The sequence below is a fragment of the Ctenopharyngodon idella genome, chromosome 1, assembly GCF_019924925.1.
Source record: "Ctenopharyngodon idella isolate HZGC_01 chromosome 1, HZGC01, whole genome shotgun sequence".
NCBI classification, from domain to species: domain Eukaryota; kingdom Metazoa; phylum Chordata; class Actinopteri; order Cypriniformes; family Xenocyprididae; genus Ctenopharyngodon; species Ctenopharyngodon idella.
In genome coordinates this window covers 3527820-3549733 of record NC_067220.1, presented here as the reverse complement: position 1 = coordinate 3549733, position 21914 = coordinate 3527820, and the positions used below count along the sequence as shown (strand labels likewise).

At 40.2% G+C, this 21914-nt stretch overlaps 2 protein-coding genes across 6 annotated transcripts; one reads left to right on the top strand and one right to left on the bottom strand.

The window, feature by feature from the left end:
* The first annotated feature begins 140 nt into the window (after window positions 1-140).
* On the top strand, window positions 141-12089 carry sh2d3a (SH2 domain containing 3A). Of its 4 annotated transcripts, XM_051904264.1 has the most exons (16): window positions 141-273; window positions 1135-1248; window positions 1630-1747; window positions 2513-2702; window positions 5810-5843; window positions 5980-6096; window positions 7396-7539; window positions 7618-7889; window positions 8138-8220; window positions 8303-8574; window positions 8853-9191; window positions 9308-9423; window positions 9497-9668; window positions 10929-11040; window positions 11116-11301; window positions 11522-12089. In XM_051904264.1, exons 2-16 carry the CDS (start codon window positions 1159-1161, stop codon window positions 11695-11697), a joined length of 2421 nt encoding a protein of 806 aa, XP_051760224.1. In that variant the 5' UTR covers window positions 141-273; window positions 1135-1158; the 3' UTR covers window positions 11698-12089. The 4 variants fall into 4 exon arrangements, with proteins under 4 accessions (XP_051760224.1, XP_051760246.1, XP_051760230.1 ...); XM_051904286.1 differs by lacking the exons at window positions 141-273; window positions 1135-1248; window positions 1630-1747; window positions 2513-2702 and adding an exon at window positions 3405-3661 and having other exon boundaries at window positions 5813-5843; XM_051904270.1 differs by lacking the exons at window positions 141-273; window positions 1135-1248; window positions 1630-1747; window positions 2513-2702 and adding an exon at window positions 3405-3661.
* A 345-nt stretch (window positions 12090-12434) lies between these two features.
* On the bottom strand, window positions 12435-19891 carry LOC127518352 (microfibril-associated glycoprotein 4-like). 2 transcript variants are annotated; one of them, XM_051904933.1, is made up of 4 exons: window positions 19763-19891; window positions 15565-15661; window positions 15317-15484; window positions 12435-13491 (listed from the first exon to the last, which is right to left on the bottom strand). In XM_051904933.1, exons 2-4 carry the CDS (start codon window positions 15644-15646, stop codon window positions 13235-13237), a joined length of 507 nt encoding a protein of 168 aa, XP_051760893.1. In that variant the 5' UTR covers window positions 15647-15661; window positions 19763-19891; the 3' UTR covers window positions 12435-13234. The 2 variants fall into 2 exon arrangements, with proteins under 2 accessions (XP_051760893.1, XP_051760884.1); XM_051904924.1 differs by lacking the exon at window positions 19763-19891 and adding an exon at window positions 17214-18593.
* Window positions 19892-21914: the final 2023 nt, after the last annotated feature.

Genomic DNA, 21914 nt, shown 5'->3' with positions numbered 1-21914 from the left:
CTCAACCTGCAAACCGAAGCCGTAACTTCACACGGAGATTCCTGCACTGTGATTGGCTGAGAGAGGACAGCTGCTGCTGCAGCAGCCAATCAGAACGCAGCGCCTCAGGTTCCTCCATCAGCGGCCGCTGGAAATCAAACGCAGAGAGAGAGAAATGTGTAGAACAGCTCGAATATGAGATAAACACAACAAATGACCAAACCACAAATACTGAGAAACAACGGATAAACTAAAGAGAGAAAATAAGAGCAGAAGAGGAGTTTTGCAGCACAGGTAGGAATTATATTAAATTTGTACATCTGCTAAAATGCAAATTTGGCTGCACTAGACGAACAGACAAACTTTATAGTAAATACTATAGTGTTTTTGAACTACATATAGTAAATTGTAGTATACTGTATATATTATAGTATTTACAACACTTTGTTAATGAATGCTACAGCATACTGTAGTATTAACTATAGCGAACTGATTAACTGTAATAAAGACTGTAGTATACTTTAGTTTTTACTACAGTAAACTCTAGTCTATATTGTAGTATAATAAACCCTACAGTTGTAGAAAACTTTGGGTAATTTGTTTATATTACTATATTTGTTATACTACCACAGCAACTATAGAATTATCACAACAAATTAATTCAAGTACTTTACTATAGTATGGTTCAAAAACACTATAGATTTACTATAAATTACTATGGTATTTTTTCACCTGGAAAGCCCCAAAAGTTTAAATCTGATGATATTGTGTCTTTAAAAACTTATACAAAAGACTTTATTCTCAAGTTCATAAATACGTCTGATGCTTTAAAGAGCACAGAAACCAAAATACTGATCTGAAGAAACTTGAAAGAACATTTAATCTCCAATATAACAATATATATGAGAAGAAAAAAATCATGCTTTGGTAAGTCATAAATGACGTAGACCTATTAAATATGACATGAAAAGTCAAAATTATGATATAAGTCATAATAACAATGAGTTAAAGAGTCAAAATTATGAGATAAAAAGTTGAAATTGTGACATAAAAATCTAAATGATAAATTTTATGTCAATTATGATTAACAAAAGCATTATATTTTTTGCTTACATGGTGGAAATTGCTTCCATATATATTTGTTTTGTATTACAGTTAACGAAGCACACTGTTTGAGAGATGAACAATCGCTCGATCGCGCGCTGGCTGAGTCAGATCGGACTGCCGCAGTACACCAGCGCCCTGGAGAAACATTATTACGGCCTTGAGGTACAGAACCGAAGAGAACCACGAGTTTGTGCTATATTTCTCTCACTTTCTCTCTAATTGTTAAACTGCATTTCACACAATCTTGTTTAATTATTACCCATGCATTTTTTTGTGGATTGAGAGACTATAGAAGTTGTTTCAACTTATGTTTTAGAGTTAAAACAACAATTACACTTGTTCACTTAACTTTCAGTCTAGTTGAGGACAAGAAAACTTAAAATTTCTTGTTGTCTGGACAATCTAGGTATCTCTACTGAAAAAAATAAGTTGAAATAACTAAATTGCAAAAATATATATTTTTACAGTGTGTGTGGAATATTTGTATTTTTAAAATCATCTGTCACAGAGCAGATCGAGCAGTGAAATGCTGTGTGTGTGCAGGGTCTCCTGTCTGTAACTGACGATGATCTTAGACTGATGGGAGTCGAAGATCCAGATCACAGAACAACCATCATAATGCAGCTTCAGACACAACAGCAGAGAACACAGCCTGAGAAAGGTGAACACTCACGCAACAAAATCACTGTTCACAGCTAACAGGGAACGTTCTCAGAACTTAAGCTAACGTTCTGGCAAGGTTCTCGCAACGTTATTGACAAACGTTCCTCCAGTAACCTTAATAGAGCATTCATTCAGAGTTAAAAAATAACTGAAACAAAACCAAACAAATTTACAGTGTAAAATGCCGTTTACAACTGAAACATTTATATACCATAAAAACAATGCATTCTGGGTAATATTTGTCATTTTAAGAAAAGAGGCTACTTTCCCGAAAACGACAAATAATATTACCCAGAATGCATTGTAATATACAGAAGTAATATTTGTTGTTTTCAAGAAAGTAGCCTCTTTTCTTAAAATGACAAATATTACCCAGAATGCATTGTTTTTACAGTATACTAATGTTTCAATGGAAAACGCGTATTTTACTGCGTAAATTTGTTTGGTTTTTTTACAGTTATTTTTTAGACAAAAACATTATTTATACGTCGTTCCTGGAATGTTTTTTTCTGGAATGTTTAGTGTTTAGTATTTAAATGTTACTATTTGATTCAGAACGTTCAGAGAACATTCAAATAACGTTCTCATAATGTTTGAAGAATGATCAAATGGAGTGTTCCCTTAACGTTCGCATAACCAAGAAAAAACGCTTTGAAAACATTTTGAACGTTAAGATATGAACATTAGCAAAACGTTCTTCAAACTAATTTTTGTTGGCTGGACCTTGCACCATATAATGGCAGAATTGGTGCTCCCTCCTCAGAGAATATCTCCACTGGCACAATGAGCCGGAAGTACTCCCTGGCATCAACGCTTGACCTGTTCAAACCCACTGACCTCTTCCGTCACAGCATTGTGCCGCGACTGCGTCGCCGTGACAACCAGAGAGTCTCCACCTCCTGCCTCCAGCTCTGTGATGAAGACCACGCCCCCTCCAGCAAACTCAAACTCAGGTTTCTTCATGACCCCACCTTATTTAATTCATCCTACTTATTTATTCTGAGTTAAACAAGCTCCAACTGCAAGTAAAATTGGCTTTGGTGACTAACTTATTTATCTGTAAGTGAACGCGTGGTCTAATTCGTAATAATCAAATCAAAATATACATCTTCTAAATAAAAGATCAGTATCTATCTGTCACGCTTCTTCCAAAAACTTTTACCTCAGCGAAAAAGTTTAGCAAGAAGTGTTTTTTTTTTTTTTTCTTTCTCAAACGTGAGTTTTGTGGTTCACGACCATTATCCTGGAGCTAATCTACATCCGAAATCTCAGGGGAAATGCATATTTTTGCTGAAATATCAGTAAATTGTTTTGTTTACATTTTGCTGAAAAGTCTGTCAACGTCAGGTTCCCGTTGTGACAACTTAATAATGTGACTAGACTTTATTTTAAGGCATGTCTTCCAAAAATGAACTCACCCAGAGAAATGCTCAGTGCGGAAAATTGTGTGACAACATGTTCCGGTCTCACCTATACAAATACACTCACAACATAAGTTTAATGTCAGGATTTTTTTCCCTTTTCTCCTTCGCAACATGTCATGGCTTTGGTTCTTGTGAACGCGCACACGGTGTGAACGCGGCGTCTTGCGCAACGCGCGTGTCTCTGGCGTCGCTGCGAAACGGGGCGTCGTCAAATCAAGCCGACACAGGTCTCACTCTGCCGCCGGAGATCGAGCATGTTAGCCGGGTTGCGGGTTTTCAGGGCCTCGGGCTGCGTCACACAGGTGAGTGCGCGCGGAATGCGAGGAATGCGCGAGAGATAGCGGCGCGTGCGCGTTCGCGCGCGGGAGGAGCGGAGCGTGTGTGAACTCGTCAGCTGTGAGGAATAATATGCTGGAGAAAAAGAAGAACACTCGGATCATGATCTCTCGATGAGAAACTCCAGAATAGGAAAAGCTTTTATTTTCCAGGTAAGTTTCCGCTTGTTGTCCATGTTCCCGCACAGACTCCGGCGCTGTTAATGATTATCCTGCTGTTTGCGATGGGAAGGGCAGAGCTGCAACCGAGACCTTTGATATATGTGTTGTTAAAACAGAATTTGTTGCTCTAATGTCGATTTTTGTATACTTTATTAAAGTAAGTAGTCATCGAAACAAGTTGTTCTGCATTAGCTAGTTTGATGCGGGTTGGTGAACTCAAGTTTGTGATTTCAGGAAACATTGACTTTGGAAAACTTGAGATGTTTCACCGAGTATCTAGATGGTACTTCATAAGCTATACTTTAATAACATAATGTATACTTTAATAATATATGTGCTTTAATATATAAGTTTTAAATATTAATTTACTTTAATAAATGTAATTTAATATTGGTATTTATGGTTTTCCATGATACTACATAAACAAAACAACATTAGACAAAAAACATGCTAATATATATATATATATATATATATATATATATATATAACCATAAACTCTATAATTTTGATCAGTTTTTCAGAAAGCAAGACTTAATATGTCTGAAGTGATTTTGCTTCTCAAGTAAATTTATCTTGATTTCACAATGTTTAGACATTTGTACTAGAAAACAACACAAAACGTACATTTAACGAGTTTATAGCTTTAGTTTTATTTGTTTTTTTGAGAGTTTGACAGCACTGACCCTGAATCCAGAGCCCATAACATCCGTTTCCATGGCAACCGATCCCAGGACATTCCCTGATGTCCAGAGGACACAATGCAGCGGGTTTGGCTGTGAAATGGGAAGGAAACGCCATCAAAATGCTATTTAAAAACACACCTCTGAATGTCAGTGATCTGCCGTGCTTTACCTTGCTGTTCTCAGAGGTCTTTACTGTAACGGTGAAGTTATTAAACACAAAGAAGACTTTATCGTAGTTTCGTACTATCAGAGAATCAGCGTTCTGAGCAGGAGGAGGGTGTGGTGGACGGAAACAGGGCAAGACAGTTTGACTTTGTGAGTGCATATGCTGAAATTTATGTCTGTTGATCATGCACGTTTTTATGCGGTACAAACATCAGCATTTGGTTTTCCTTGATGTTTTGAGCATTGTTTCATTGTTGTTGTGGCAAAATTGTGCTGTATATATGTCATCAAGGCAACATTATTAACATTGTTACATTTTACATTGTAAAATAAGTAAAATACATTAAGGCAAGGCACAACAAGTGAATAGGGCAAAATTTTATCTAATAGATATCCCTATACTTTTTTCCAGTTGATTAATCACAAAACAATAAGATAAATTTTGTATTACAAGTTCTGAAATGTTGTTTAATTACGCAAATGAGGCATTAATCAATCATCTAATCAAATATGCACTAATTTGCATAATTTGCACTACTTTTCCAGCACATAAATCTGAACATTGGATAAAGTCAGGTTTAAAATTATAGTTTGATTTTGTTGACATAGTAGAGTTAAAGGTTTTTACAGAGGGGATTTTGGATTTCTCTTTTTATCACTCCATACTGTCAACAGACAGAAAAAAATAACATTTTCACCATGTTTTTAGGAATTAAACTGTTAAATATATATCAGGCGAATGATATATGAACAAACCCCACAGTAAAAACCTTCAGAATATAGATAAGAATAAAACTGTAAATTTTGGTGTGTGTAAGTGATGCTGAAGTGGAGAAAAATCTCTTTAAAGATATGTATTGTAAATGCAAATACAGATAAAAATGGATAAAGTGCAATAAAATAAACGCTTAAATTTATATTTTTGATGGTTTCTTTCAACTAGTCTGAACAAAGAAACATACACCTTAAAATGGACCAACGCATGAAAAACAATAGATTTGCCTAAAATAAAATAAAAACAAATTTTATTCATTATATATATATATATATACACATTTTTCAATACACAGATCATTACACAGATTTTTCAATTGACATAAATATAGTCAAAAATATTGGGACTGAATCAACTGGACCAGATCACATGAAATTGCATAAAAAGTTTGGATAAAAGTGTATGCAAAATGCATGAATGTAAATAAATGTAAAAAAATACAAATGAAAAACATAATTCTATTACTTTTTTTGTAAAGCTAAAGCATATGATCTGTTGTGCTCTGTTTGGCAGCAGGAGGAAGAGTGTGACGGCCTACATCAGTCAGGTGAGTGTGTTACTCCGGTCACGCCATACGATCACGCTAACTCAACACAAAGCACAAGTTTTAGCGCTCTGACCGCTGGAGATCGTTGTTCTTTCGCCCCACAGTGCTTCATTGTGTTATTGTGATGTTTCTAAAGGTGTTCTCGGGCCTGAAGGACATGGACTCTCTGAAGAAAGAGCTGGAGGAGGAACTGAAACTCAGCACTGAAGACCTGAGGAGTCACGCCTGGTATCATGGACAGCTGCAGCGCGAGGTGTGTTACTGTGCGATACTACGGTAAAAGCCATCCTTCACCCAAAAACCTCTCACTCTCATGTCATTCCAAACCTGTAGTACATTGAAGACAAAAGGAGGAATGTTTGAAGCATGTTCACACACCTCTTTTTCTTATGAAAAACATGGTTTCCAAGAGCAAATCAGAACCACAAAAGTATATCAAGCCTTATTCCAAGTCTTCTGAGGTCATATGATGTTTTTGTGTGAGGAACAGACACAAGTTTCCATCAAAACCAGCAAACGGGTTTGAAACGGCATTTTCATTTTTGTAAGAACTATTCCTTTAGGTTTTCAATATTTTATAAGTTACAAACCCCCAAATATGATCACGGGACATCCATCCTATAATTCAAAAGGCATCTACATAATTTCTTGTAAAAAGGCTAAAAAATTAATATTATTGATATGTTTAAAATTTTATTTCTTAAGTTACCTTATTATGTTTTTTCTATTTATTTATTTGTTTGTTTAATTGTTTATTGGTGCATTTATTTTTATTTATTTGTTTTATTTACTCTTTTATTCACTTAATGTTACGGTGTATGCTGTATTGATGAGGCGAAATACGGAAATCCACAATATCAGGGCTTTTAATATCATCGAAGGACAGAACGACAGCTTTACACACATGTAGCCAACAATATAACGGACAAGGAGTGCAGGGAGTGAGTCCAACTTAAAGGGAGTGCTGACGAGGACATCAGGTGCTGGGAATCCGGGGAGATGGCGGGAAGACAAACAGGAGTGCGGAACAGGAGGATTCTGGGAAACGGAGTCCGGGAAGGCGTGGATGTGACACTTAAGTTATTTATTTGATCTAATTTTTATTTATTTATTAATTTGTTTTAATTATTTGTCTACTTATTTACTCATTTATTCACTTATTTGGTTTAATCTTATTTTTATTTATTTGTTTTAGTTTTTTTTTTTTTTTTTACTTATTTTATTGTTTATTTATTCATTTATTCACTTATTTATTTTGTTAATTTATTTGTTTGTCTTTATTTATCAAATGTTTATTTATTGTTTGTTTATCGATTTAATAAACAATACTCCAGATTCAAAACCACAGTTTTAAACCATTTGTTCTCTGTTCACAATGAAATAAAATCTTCACAAATAAATCAAGTTTGTTTATACTGTGCAGTGCTGTTGTACTGTAAATGACAAGAGTGTGTTCAATTACTGGCACACAGTCCAAACCTCGCTATCTGTTGATATCAGTGCATGTATTTGTTTAATAAGTGTGTGTGTGTGTGTGTGTGTGTGTGTGCAGGGTGCGGAGCAGCTGTTGTCTAGAGACGGAGAGTTTCTGGTGCGCGACTCCAGCTCCAGCGCAGGCGAATACGTCCTGAGCTGCATGTGGAAAAATCAACCCATGCACTTCAAAATCATACGGGTCGTGCTGCGACCCAAACAGGTACGGTGTCCGTCTGAGCTTTCGCCATGTGAACGAACGTTCAGATACTGAATCTGACGTGTGTGTGTGTGTGTGCAGGGTTACACCAGGGAGCTGTTTCAGTTTGAGAACGATCAGTTCGATAACATTCCAGCGTTAATTCGATTTCACGTCGGCGGACGGCGTCCCATCTCGAATTCCACCGGCGCCATCATCTTTCAGCCAATCACGCGCGCTCTGCCTCTCCGCATCATCAGCGAGCGACAGGCTGCGAGGTTGTCGAGCTCCTCCCCTCTGTCACGGGGTCAGAGCAAGAGGCGGAGCCTGAGTTCCTCTCAGAAAGACACACTGCATGTCAACAACCTGCTCAGGTAAACACACACACACATCTGGATTACAACATTCAGAACCTTGATACAAAACTACTATCTCAGTATTTAAATAATAATTGATATTTTTTATAATTGCCTTTATGTATTCATTGTTCAAAATGTTGTAATAAAAAAAAGAATCGCGATACACAATCAGACGTCTAGCACAGTGTGTGTATAGTTGTCATATTAACGGCGTTGTGTGTGTGTGTAGTTGTCATAGTTATGGTGTGTTGTGTGTGTGGCAGGAGCGGCAGTCAGCCTGCTAATCTGGAGACAGTGGGGAGACCGTCAATACAGTCCGCACAATCTGACAGCAACCTCCGCACGGGTACACACACACATGATGAAGATATTTAAAAACTGATCTGAGATCTGATCATTACACAGATTGATTTTTTCCTGTTGTGCAGGTGTACCTCAGTCCAGTCTGTCACAGGAGTCCAGCCCCGCCCCCATCTCCCCGGTGTTCCGCACAGGAAGTGAGCCTGTACTCAGCCCAACCGCTTCCTGTGCCACTCCGCCCAGTCAGTCTGGCCTTGGCGGCTCTCCTCTGCGCGGCTCTGATGGACAGCTCCATTCCCGAGCGCCGCCCAAACCGCTGCGAATCTCCATAGTTTTCACCCCGACTCAGTCCGATCCGGCGTCTGATCCTGGCGGTCTGTACGGTGAGCTGGTGCCACAGGTGAGAGTTCATGAGCACATGCCATCTGAAGTCCACATGACATCAAAATCAACCGTTTACTTACACAAATTACTTACATCAGTGGTACGGAGCCCCTTTGGGAACATAGTGATAGAAAAAATGAGAGGAAATATAATGGAAGTCCAACCGAGATTATTAGCAGCATCAGACTGCAGAAGTTCTTTGTGTTTCATGTTGAGCTCAGTGTTTTTAGGAAACAGAAATCATAATTAGATTCCATATATGACAGTAATGAACTCGCCATTGACCTCACGCAGGTCCCCGTCACCATGCTGCCCAAAGGTCACGCGGCGCGCCTCCGCGCTCAGGAGAAGTGGACCAGTCGCGCGCGTCTCACCGAGACCAGCTTCGGCTTCCTGGAGGCGCAGAGGCTGGAGGAGGAGCGCCGAGAGAGCGAGGGGGACGAGCGCGACTGGCACTTCGAGCGGCCGCAGACCGAGACGACGTCCTGCTTCCGTCTGGATGAGTTCCGCTCGCTCCTGCTGCCGGAGAACAACCGTCCGCTGGATCAGAGCGTCCTGCTGAAGGTCAAAGAGCTGCTGACGCTCAACGACCCCAGAACAACCGCTCTGCACATGCTCAGCGTCAACTGCCAGGTTATTATCGCTAAACAGAACCATTCAAAACATTTTTGTTCATTGAAATAAAGCTGAATAAAAAACAAACAACAGTTTATAAATAATACTAAAATAACACACTCTTTCTGGCTCAGGTGGCGCGGGTCACGGGTGTGACGGCGGAGCAGAAGAGGATCATGGGAGTTGAGAGCGGTCTGGAGCTGGTCACGCTGCCGCACGGAGGTCAGCTCAGACAGGACCTGCTGGAGAGGTGTGTGTCGCCACGCTCGCGCTGCTGTCATGTGATGCGTGATGATGTCATCATGATGCTGTTTTCCCATCAGGCATCACATCCTGGCTCTGGGAATCGCGGTGGATCTGCTGGGCTGTTCGGGGACGGTGGGTCAGAGGGCGACGGTGCTGCACAGGATCATCCAGCTGGCGCAGGAGCTGCGCAACACCACGCAAGACCTGTACGCCTTCTCCGCCGTCATGAAGGCCCTGGAGATGCCGCAGGTATCCAGTTCATAGATTTATTTACATCACAAAATTTTTGTGCTCTACTAGAACAGGTTTTCCTGCTTGAATGTTGATTATTTTCCTCATATTCTTCATTGTTCAGCTCCTCTCTTCCCAGTCTGTCAGTAACGCTCTGTTTAGTTCCTGTCTCTATGAAGCCCCTCCTTCTGAAAAGCACAATGTGCTCTGATTGGTCGGCTGGAGCAGTGTGTTGTGATTGGTGTTTGGGAAATGTCCCGCCCCTTACCATAACCGCCAGTTTCAACACACTACTAACCAACTCTACCAGGCCCCGCCCCTTTATTCTGCATATGAATTATTTAAATGAGGAATATTATGACGTGTTCATTCAAATAGTTGTGATCCGTCTCAGAGGAAGATAAGAATCGCTCCGATTTCGCTCCCCTTGTGACTTAGGATCTTATTATAATATTACCGCCCCTTAATCTGCATGTTTCCACCCATGGCGCCGCCATTTTGTTTTCGCAAGCAACAACGGTGTACCAGTTCTAACGCCATGGCAAAAGTTGGAGCAAAGCATGCTAACTGTTCTGCACAGACGAGCACACAACACTATTTAGAGTCTCGTTAGCTTTCACAAGTTGACCCTGGCAAGCTCGATTGCTGAAAAGTTTCTGTCCGAGTGATATTTTGGAAAAAATATTAGAGCATTCACAGAATTTGATAGCAATCATAAACGTTAGTCTGGTGTGTATGACTCTGTTTGGCAAACAGGTACGCTATGTATAGTGGGCGTCCATACGGGTTTCGCACAAAAGATTAACATGACGGCACATGCTAGTGGATGAGTTGAATCAACTCCACAGCAACTACATAAATTTATCCACTAACCATTCAGAAACGTCTAAAAGTTGTAACTTCTTCCTGAGTCTCTCCATCAGTGTCGACTCCGGTTTGAACAATGTAAGGCTGAACACCGTTACTGACAATCCTCATTTTGGCTGTGTGAGATTCTCCAGCTTTGTTGTTGTTGAGCTGTTAAAGCTCCGCCCTCTTCTGGAAAGGGGGCGGGAGCAGCAGCTCATTTGCATTTAAAGGGACACACACAAAAATGGTGTGTTTTTGCTCACACCCAAATAGGGGCAAATTTGACAAGCTATAATAAATGATCTGTGGGGGATTTTGAGCTGAAACTTCACAGACACATTCTGGAGACACCAGAGACTTATATTACATCTTGTGAAAGGGGCATTATAGGTCCCCTTTAATGTTATTAATATAAAGGTTGTACTACAGGTGGTCAGGTTGGAGATGACGTGGAGAGCGCTGAGACGCAGTCACACTGAAAGCGCCGTGACCTTCGAAAAGAGCCTCAAGCCCTTCATGAAGTCCCTCAATGAGGGCGACGGTGAGTGTTTGTCACATAGCAACAGTTTCGTACAGCGAGTCTGAGTGAGTTTACAGGCAGTGTCGTGTGTCGCAGACGCCATGGTGTCGGGACCGCTGTCTCTGCCACACATGGTGCCGCTGCTGAGGCTGATGGAGGGCGAGGACACCGTCGAATCCACCGACAGAGGCTGCCAGCTGCTCTACAACCTGCTGCAGTCGGCTCGCAACGCCGCGCTACACGCTAGCGACTGCACACAACACGCTCAAGGCCTGCTCTCCGGTACATACACACACATACAGCTGCTTTTAATGGAGCCTGCTCAAAGAGAGTGAAGTTTGAAGCGACAGAATGTCCTATTTTTGTCTTGTATGGTCGTTAATTGGCAAAAATAGCCACACATGTTGCTAAATTTGGTGGCAAAATTCTCAAATTGGCAACATGCACGTAAAACATTATGATGATCTGATTGGATGGCTGACCTGTCATTCTCTTCCTCCAGCTGGATGGGAACCAGTCCCGGAGCTGCTGGAGGTGTTTCAGACGGAGTTCGCCCTGCGTCTCTTCTGGGGACAAATGGGTGCAAAGGCCGAGCGGAAGGAGCGCTGGGTCAAATTCGACAGGATCCTTACGGTCCTCTCCAACAAACTGGAGCCGGATGGGGGCTCTGAAGTTTGAGCTGCTGTCGGCCTCTGCTAGAGGACACAGGAACTGCACCGGTCATGGCCAGAGAAACGGGCTTATCCCTGTCATTTATTGTATATTTAGACTACAATAAATGTTAAAAAGACAAGACTAAAGCACTATCAGATGATAAAGGACTTTTAGACATCATGTGACTAACTGACCCCAACAGTTAGCAGTCTTTTTTAAAAGTCATTGTTTTAACAGTGAAAAAAAAAAAAAAAATCACACACTTCACCTTCAGTTGGTTTACCTTGATGATGATGATGATGTTTCAAAACTGTGATTGTGTACACACACTTGAGTGAAATACGCCCAATTTCAGAGGCAGTTTATATGGAAAGAATATATTTTAGTTTCTTAATGAATTAAAATTATATATCAAACTGAGTCTGCTTAGTTTACAGTCAACATGAAACAGGATTCAGAACCCATTTTATGTTCAAATTATAGTTAGGGTAAGGTAAACGGTATATAATAAAAGTCGAAAGTGAAAAATAAAAGGGATTGGGTTAATCAGGAGAAGAAAATTGTTTTAATAGTAGCAGGTTTTAATACATTTGGATGTATTCTTTAAATGAATGTGCACCAGTGAATTCACACTACGCCCTGGAGAATGTATTAAAGTTAATTTAGTTTCATGTTGACTAAATGATAATATTGCTGTTATGTGCAGTTATCCATCCTGCTTTACATAGCTTGAGCATTTAAAGAGACAGACAACAGAAACAGAATGTTTTCAAGGATTTGTATATTTCAGGTTTGTATAGCTCCTGCGTCACAATCATGTTTGCTGCTCACGTGAACGGCGTCGGCCAATACTGAGCCACCCTTCTGACGTAGAACCTGGAAGTGCTGCACTGCGTTTACTACGTCAACTGTGTGTAGGAGACTGAAATTGTAACTCCCGTTAGAATCAACTAATTTCTTATTTACATTGTGTTTGCACTGTCATGATGAAAGCATTCATTAGTGTTCAGAAATTGAGTGACGAGATCACTGCTTTCATGAGCTCAACAACGTCTGTGATCGACTACAATGTTCATCACTGCAACCTTTCATGCCACGATCTCAATATAATGCCATAGATCTAAGTAATGCTATAATGTAATGCTATAATCAACACTTTTCATGATTAGTTAACCTTGAGAGCTGTAATAGTAAAAACATGCTAAAAGTTTTCGACAGAGTAATACTTAGCTATTTCATATGTAAAGATGTCAGCCAATCACAGCAGTGGGTGTTTCCACTGAAGTCTCACAGAGACACGCCCCTTAAAACAGAGCGTTCAAACCAGAGGGATAAAATCATATATAAATCATAATACCATTATAAATGCACCCCAGGAAACATAAAATAATACAATTATACAAAATTACAAAATAATACTAAAGTCCTTTGGATAGTGAATCTGAAGAACTGACTTACATGACTTATTCTTTTGCACAGTTAAGAAAAAATGCATAAATTTTCACATTTGTCATATTCAGTTAAAAATGTCAGATGTTTGCTCCTGGAAACACTAATGTTTCTAAGACACACTTTTGATCTTCATGCTGATGGATTTCATAGTGATAGCGTGAGTGTTCTTCCAGGTGTACCAAGAATTTCCAATGGCGTAATGAGTATTATCTTCTCCCCACAAATACACACCGTTGGGGTTTGTACTGTGACAGGCTGCATACCAAAATGCCCCGAGAAACTGTTTGGCACAGTTCTTTTCCCAGGAGTCTTGGTCTTTGTCAAAGGTGGAGAACTTCTGATTATTATGGCTAGATAAAGAGTCGCCTGCAGAGAAGAAGAGCATCATTATAAGAATTAACATGATATATAAAAGAGTCCCGTTCCTACTTAATAGGATAGGTTTCACAATAAACAAGGGGTTTTCCTCTCAGCAAACGTCATTTTACCCATATAATGTATATTATGTATGTACAGTGGGTACAGAAAGTATTTAGACCCCCTTAAATTTTTCACTCTTTGTTATATTGCAGCCATTTGCTAAAATCATTTAAGTTCATTTTTTTCCTCATTAATGTACACACAGCACCCCATATTGACAGAAAAACACAGAATTGTTGACATTTTTGCAGATTTATTAAAAAAGAAAAACTGAAATATCACATGGTCCTAAGTATTCAGACCCTTTGCTCAGTATTTAGTAGAAGCACCCTTTTGATCTAATACAGCCATGAGTCTTTTTGGGAAAGATGCAACAAGTTTTTCACACCTGGATTTGGGGATCCTCTGCCATTCCTCCTTGCAGATCCTCTCCAGTTCTGTCAGGTTGGATGGTAAACGTTGGTGGACAGCCATTTTTAGGTCTCTCCAGAGATGCTCAATTGGGTTTAAGTCAGGGCTCTGGCTGGGCCATTCAAGAACAGTCACGGAGTTGTTGTGAAGCCACTCCTTCGTTATTTTAGCTGTGTGCTTAGGGTCATTGTCTTGTTGGAAGGTAAACAAGTCTGAGGTCCTGAGCACTCTGGAGAAGGTATTCGTCCAGGATATCCCTGTACTTGGCCGCATTCATCTTTCCCTCGATTGCAACCAGTCGTCCTGTCCCTGCAGCTGAAAAACACCCCCACAGCATGATGCTGCCACCACCATGCTTCACTGTTGGGACTGTATTGGACAGGTGATGAGCAGTGCCTGGTTTTCTCCACACATACCGCTTAGAATTAAGGCCAAAAAGTTCTATCTTGGTCTCATCAGACCAGAGAATCTTTTTTCTCACCATCTTGGAGTCCTCCATGCGGGTTTTCATGTGTCTTGCACTGAGGAGAGGCTTCCGTCGGGCCACTCTGCCATAAAGCCCCGACTGATGGAGGGCTGCAGTGATGGTTGACTTTCTACAACTTTCTCCCATCTCCCGACTGCATCTCTGGAGCTCAGCCACAGTGATCTTTGGGTTCTTCTTTACCTCTCTCACCAAGGCTCTTCTCCCCCGATAGCTCAGTTTGGCCGGACGGCCAGCTCTAGGAAGGGTTCTGGTCATCCCAAACGTCTTCCATTTAAGGATTATGGAGGCCACTGTGCTCTTAGGAACCTTAAGTGCAGCAGAAATTTTTTTGTAACCTTGGCCAGATCTGTGCCTTGCCACAATTCTGTCTCTGAGCTCTTCAGGCAGTTCCTTTGACCTCATGATTCTCATTTGCTCTGACATGCACTGTGAGCTGTAAGGTCTTATATAGACAGGTGTGTGGCTTTCCTAATCAAGTCCAATCAGTATAATCAAACACAGCTGGACTCAAATGAAGGTGTAGAACCATCTCAAGGATGATCAGAAGAAATGGACAGCACCTGAGTTAAATATATCAGTGTCACAGCAAAGGGTCTGAATACTTAGGACCATGTGATATTTCAGTTTTTCTTTTTTAATAAATCTGCAAAAATGTCAACAATTCTGTGTTTTTCTATCAATATGGGGTGCTGTGTGTACATTAATGAGGAAAAAAAATGAACTTGAATGATTTTAGCAAATGGCTGCAATATAACAGAGTGAAAAATTTAAGGGGGTCTGAATACTTTCCGTACCCACTGTATATTCGAGTGAACTTACAAAAAGATTTGAAAGTGTATAAATAAGAATATTTCCACATAATAAGTGTCCTACCTGCTCCTCCATCAGTGAATCCTGAAACACGCAGCTGATATCCGGCACATTCACAACCCACAGAAAAGGACGAGTGCAGAGCAAAACCTTTCCTTCCTTCAAAGTCCTCCAGATCCACTCTCAGCATGTACTTCCTGTTACGTGTCAGCTGGTACATGTTCTCCAGCCCTGTTCACACACACATGAAGAACATGTTCAAACAAACACATGATCATCCACATAAACGGACACACACTGTGAGATCTTACCCAGCCAGTATTCACTCTCCACATTCCCAAATCCTCTCTTGTACTGATTCCACGGCCGACAGAAATTCACACTGCTGTCCATTCTCCTCTGAATCACCTGTGATGGGTTTAATTGACACAATAAAAGAAGCAGATAAACGTACTGCCATCTTCTGAATCTTTCCTCAGTAACGTTGATTCTTTTATGATAAATCAAATTATTTGGGTTTATGTTGTCATTCTACTGAAATCAGATAAAACAGAGACCAAATTTTTGTCCAACGCCGTGGTACAACGAGCACACTCTGGCCCTTAAGAGAGTAGCCAGAAAAATGGAGCGCAGCTGGAAGAAAACAAAACTAGAGTTTTTTTCGCATTTCGTGGAGAGAGAGCATGATTGAGTACAGAAAGGCCTTAAAAACTGCTAGATCTACTTATTTTTCAAACCTCTTAGAAGAAAACAAACACAACCCTAGGTATTTATTTGATACAGTGGCTAAATTAACAAGAAATAAAGCTTCGACTTCTGATGTTTCCAAACAGCACGGCAGTAATGACTTTATGAACTTCTTTACTTTCAAGATTGACAATATTAGAGAGGAAATTATAACCATGCAACCGTCTACTACAGTATCGTGTCAGATAGTGCATTGTAGTGTCCCTGAGGAAAAATTCAATTCATTCGCTGCTTTAGGAGAGGAAGAATTGTTTAAACTTGTTAAATCATCAAAATCAACAACATGTATGTAAGACCCTATACCAACTAAGCTATTGAAAGAGATGCTTCCAGAGGTCATAGATCCTCTTCTTAATATCGTTAATTTGTCTTTATCACTAGGATACGTACCAAAAACTTTCATGCTGGCTATTATTAAACCTCTTATTAAAAAAACACAACTTGATCCTAGAGAATTAGACAATTACAGGCCGATCTCGAATCTACCTTTTCTGTCAAAGATACTAGAAAAGGCAGTATCATCACAACTATGTTCCTTTTTAGAAAGAAATGGTATCTGTGAGGATTTCCAGTCAGGATTTAGACCATACCATAGTACTGAGACTGCTCTCATTAGAGTTACTAATGATTTGCTCTTATCATCAGATCGTGGTTGTATCTCTCTATTAGTGTTACTGGATCTTAGTGCTGCTTTTGACACTATCAACCACAATATTCTTTTGAATAGACTCGAAAATTATGTTGGCATTAGTGGAATTGCATTGGCATGGTTCAAATCATACTTATCTGACCGTTATCAGTTTGTAGTAGTAAACAAAGAGATGTCATATCGATCACAAGTTCAGTATGGAGTACCGCAAGGCTCAGTACTAGGTAGGCCTGTCACAATAATCAATATATTGACTTATCGCGCAATATATGTCCTTGACCTCAATTTTTGGTGACGCAATATATTGGCCATTATGTTTACATGATAATGAATGTGACCAACATTTTGCTGATCATGTTGTCATCTGCAGTTCCTACACAGAGCAGTCACCGACAAGTTCAAGTTCAAGTTCAGTTTATTTATATAGCACTTATAAAACAGTCACACATCTGACCAAAGTGCTGTACAGAGGTTCAGAAGGAAGAAGTTAAAAATATATAATCAACACAGCTAAAACACAAAAATTCCAAGTAGTCAGGGAAAGTAGTCAGGGAAGGGGCTAACCTGTAATGATGGGTCAACAGTGTGTGGATCCATAAGCAGCTTTATTAAACACAGCAGTAGTACAGACAAGGGCAGAGCAGTACCGTAAACAGGGACAGGCAAGGATCGAGGCAGGCAGCAGAGAATCAGAGTCAGGTCACAGGCAAGGATCGAGACAGGCGGCAAACAAACACAGTCCAGGGTACAGGCAAGGTTCAGGGCAGGCGGCAAGGGTTCACGAGAGATAAACAGTCCAGGTAACAACGAGATAACAGTCCACAGAATAACGCTCAGAAATGATCACCGTAGCAAATCAAGACTTCGCGAAGATGTGGTGTGTATGCGTGGCTTAAATAGTGTGCGTGTGATGCAGTTCAGGTGTGTGTGCAATCAATCCCAGGAATGAGGGCCTATTGGAAATGAAGTCCGAATGGTGGAGAATCAGTATTCCGGTGATGGCTCCCTCCGGCGGTCCGGAGGATGAACCGTGGGAGCCCTATTCATGACATAACCTGATTTCTAAAGGCAGATTATTCCACAACCGACAGGTGAAAAAAGGGCATTATTTGAGGTGTTATAGTGTTTTCCTGACAACTACAGACAGTTTGGAAAACCAAATCCGAATGCTCTCGATTTCAAAGCCGCAATTCACTGCACCGGTGCAAATATAAATGTCTTTGTTTATACAGACATCTGACTGCTAAGTAGAGTTTGTGTTTTCAGCAATAGTGCACCTTTACTTTACTGAGAAAAGAAGGTCAGGGAAAAATCTGTAAATGGAAAATCTCCATAGTGCCTTTTGTGCATTTGCAATTTTTTTTTTTTTTTTTTTTAACTTGTTACTTTGCATTATTTTTACCATTTATTAAAGTTTTTTATTTAGGATATTACATTTTTTTGATCCTTCATTTCCATGATCTAAAAAATTAAATGGTTGTTGTCATTTGAAAGTGTGTAGGATATCATTAGGAAGCATGCTGTTAGTTTTCACTGTTACGCTGATGATACTCAGCTCTATATTTCTTCGCGCCCTGACGAATCTTACCAATTCACAAAATTAACGGAATGCATAGCTGACATAAACAATTGGATGACCAGTAATTTCCTACAACTAAATTCAGAAAAAAACAGAGATTCTAATTATTGGACCAAAAACTTCTTCACGTAATAACCTAGAATACTGTCTAACACTTGATGGCTGCTCTGTTAAGTCTTCGTCGTCAGTTAGGAACCTGGGTGTGCTCTTTGATACCAATCTTTCATTTGAAGGCCATGTTACTAGCATCTGTAAAACCGCATTCTTCCATCTTAAACATATATCTAAACTACGACATATGCTCTCAATGACAAATGCCGAACAGTTAGTTCATGCGTTCATGACCTCAAGGCTAGATTACTGTAACGCTCTACTGGGTGGTTGTTCTGCTCACTTAATAAACAAACTCCAGCTGGTCCAAAACGCAGCAGCTAGAGTTCTTACTAGAACCAGGAAGTATGACCATATTAGCCCAGTTCTGTCAACACTGCATTGGCTTCCTGTTAAACATCGTATAGATTTTAAAATCTTGCTAATTACTTACAAAGCACTAAATGGTTTTTTAGAATTCTGTTTCAGGCACAAGTTCACCCAGTCATGAAAAGGGCCAGCGATTTTGGAAAAACCTTCTATAAGCTTTCTGTAATAACTATAGAAGCCTAGAAATAATCTTAACTCCTTTACTGTACCAGGGGTTTTCCAATTTCTTATGGCCTCGACTTTCCCAGGGTCAGTACCAATGCCTTGAGCTGAAATTTGATGACCCAAGAACCTTACCTCTTCCTGGAGAAAACGGCATTTTCAAGCTTCACCTTAAGTCCAGTCTACTTCAGTCTACTAAAAAACAAAGTTAGTCTCCGGAGATGTTCATGAAATGTAGATGACTATACAAAGATATCATCGGGATAGATCAGCATGATCTGGAAGATCAAATCTCCCATAATAGATTGCATATGATGCTGGAATGTAGATGGTCCATTACAGACACCAAAAGGCATACCAGAGTATTTAAATATAGCAGACGGGGTAGTGAACGCTGTCTGTGGTTGGTCTTGTTCACACACAGCCACCTGACGATACCCACTAGCCAAATCAATGGTTAAGAAGAACTTTGCACCGTGTAATGCATCAAAACTCAATGCGAGGCAAAGGAAAGGCATCTCGCTTTGTCTTTGAATTTAATTGTTGTAATTGACACACAATCTTAGACTTCCATCTGTCTTTCTTACAAGTACTATGGGTGACGCATAAGCACTATTGCTGGGCTTTTGACCCCTTTCTTTAGAAGCTTAGTGATATGCTCCCTGACCTCACCATACTGGGTTGGTGGGATTCGCCAGTAAGGCTGAGAAATTGGCACATCATCTACCAGATGGATCTCATGCTGCACTTTGTCAGAAAACCCTAGTACTTCATCGTCCAGTGTGAACACATCCACACACCTCTATAGCAAAGCTTAAAGCTCCACCTGTTGCTCAGCAGTACCACCAAACTGTAACTTGTCAAGAAAGTCTGTTAAAGTATTCGCCAATACCTGTCTCTCTTCTGTGGTTACAGATATCTCTTCCACTCCAGCTGAGATTCTCTGGAACTTCACCTCACAAACCTCAGTTGGACTTAAGGATTCAACAGGACAGAGAGTACCCAGCTGAGTACAACTTGTACCGGAAACAATGGTTTAACAGTGTACACAAGGGAAGGTACCACGATCAATCCCCCGGGTAAAGGTGAATTTCCAAGCTCCAACAACAGTTTTGGACCCTTGGGTAATGAACTCTTTATTCCCCTGACCATTAGAGTTGAAATTGATAAGGTATGTCTCTTTTCCAGCTACCCGTGCAACAAATCCGTTCTCAAGTCGACTGGCACTTTTGCTGGAAAGCATCTCTCCAGTCAAACTGCAACTCCCTTCCTAAGGTGGTATCGAACTCAATGTGAACTAACTGTCTGCATCTGCCTATGATATTCATGTCAATGAGAGCTGGCACAGCAGAGGAGCTTTGTGCATCCCGGACTACTAGAAAACCACACTCTGGCAGGATGATACCTATAGTTTCAACTGGTAGCTCAAGATAACAAAGGTACAGGATGTCTAAACCATTGGCGGCAGTAATTTTGAGCCAACCGGATGTGGAAAGCATATCGCCTTTGAAGTGCGGCATCTCTTATTCCCTCAATGAACTGGTCTTGTAAAGTGGCATTCACATTTGGAACAGTGAGAAAATCACTAAATTTGGAGGCAAAATTCTCAAATAGGCAACACTGACAAACAAACATGTAAACATGATGACGATCTAATTGGCCGGCTGACCTGTTGCTCTCTTCCTCCAGCCGGATGGGAACCAATCCCGGAGCTCCTGGAGGTGTTTCAGACGGAGTTTGCCCTGCATCTCTTCTGGAGTATGAGGTCTCTGCAGAACACAAGTGGGCGGTTCTGTATTTGTGGGTGTTTTCAAACTGGTGGGTGTTTATATATCATGCAATGAAAATGATCCCCTTCACCCGACCCCACCCACACTCTGATGTGGACTAATCAGGTAACGCTCTCAAAAAACGCCCCTCTGTTTATGGCCTTGCCCATCAATCATTAATGTCCTGCAGAGACCTGTACTTGCTCTTCTGGGGACAAACGGGCACGAAGGCAAAATTTTACAATAAAAACAGTAAATTAATTTGCTACTTACCAGATTGTGTTTTATTAGCGACTACACCTACCCCAACCCTAAACCTACCCTTACAATAATGCAAATACAGTAATTAAATGACCCAGTATTAATGTGCGCATGCCCAGTGTCCGTAGCTGTATCCCTTCTAGTCTTTACCAACAAACTGGAGCCGGATGGGGACTCTGAAGTTTGAGCTGCTGTCGGCCTCTGCTGGAGGACACAGGAACTGCACCGGTCATGGCCAGAGAAACGGGCTTATCCCTGTCATTTATTGTATATTTAGTCTACAATAAATGTTAAAAAGACACACTTCACCTTCAGTTGGTTTACCTTGATGATGATGATGATGTTTTAAAACTGTGATTGTGTTCACACACTTGAGTGAAATACGCCCAATTTCAGAGGCAGTTTATATGGAAAGAATATATTTTAGTTTCTTAATGAATTAAAATGGAAATTATATATCAATCTGAGTCTGCTTAGTTTACAGTCAACATGAAAGAAGATTCACAACCCATTTTATGTTCAAATTTTGATCATTTCATTTTGATCCGACACCTCTACACGCTCACTAAAGTACCAAAAACACCACGGTAGTACCCTGTTTTAAAACATTCTTGGTTTTAATTTAAAATCTAAATGTTAAACACCTTTGGGCCCGTTCACATGAAGAACAATGACTAAACAAAGTTTTAGTAATCGCTCTAAAGACCCGTTCGCAACAAGGACGATAACTATAACGATAGTTTAACAACAGTTCATAACGATAGTCATTCTGAATTTAAAAGAATAGCAGATTTTACAACCATATATTGTTTGAAACACTTTCAGAGAGATTTTTTAGCTGGTGAATGATGAAAACACTGACTGTCAATCAGAATCCATCCCGCTCCAGCATTTAAAATGGCAGACAAACATTTTCAAGGGTTTGTAAAGTTATCAAAGTAGACAAATTTCTATAAAAAACAAGTTACTGAAACTGAAATATCTTTATAGTTATCGTTCTTCTTCTTGTAAACG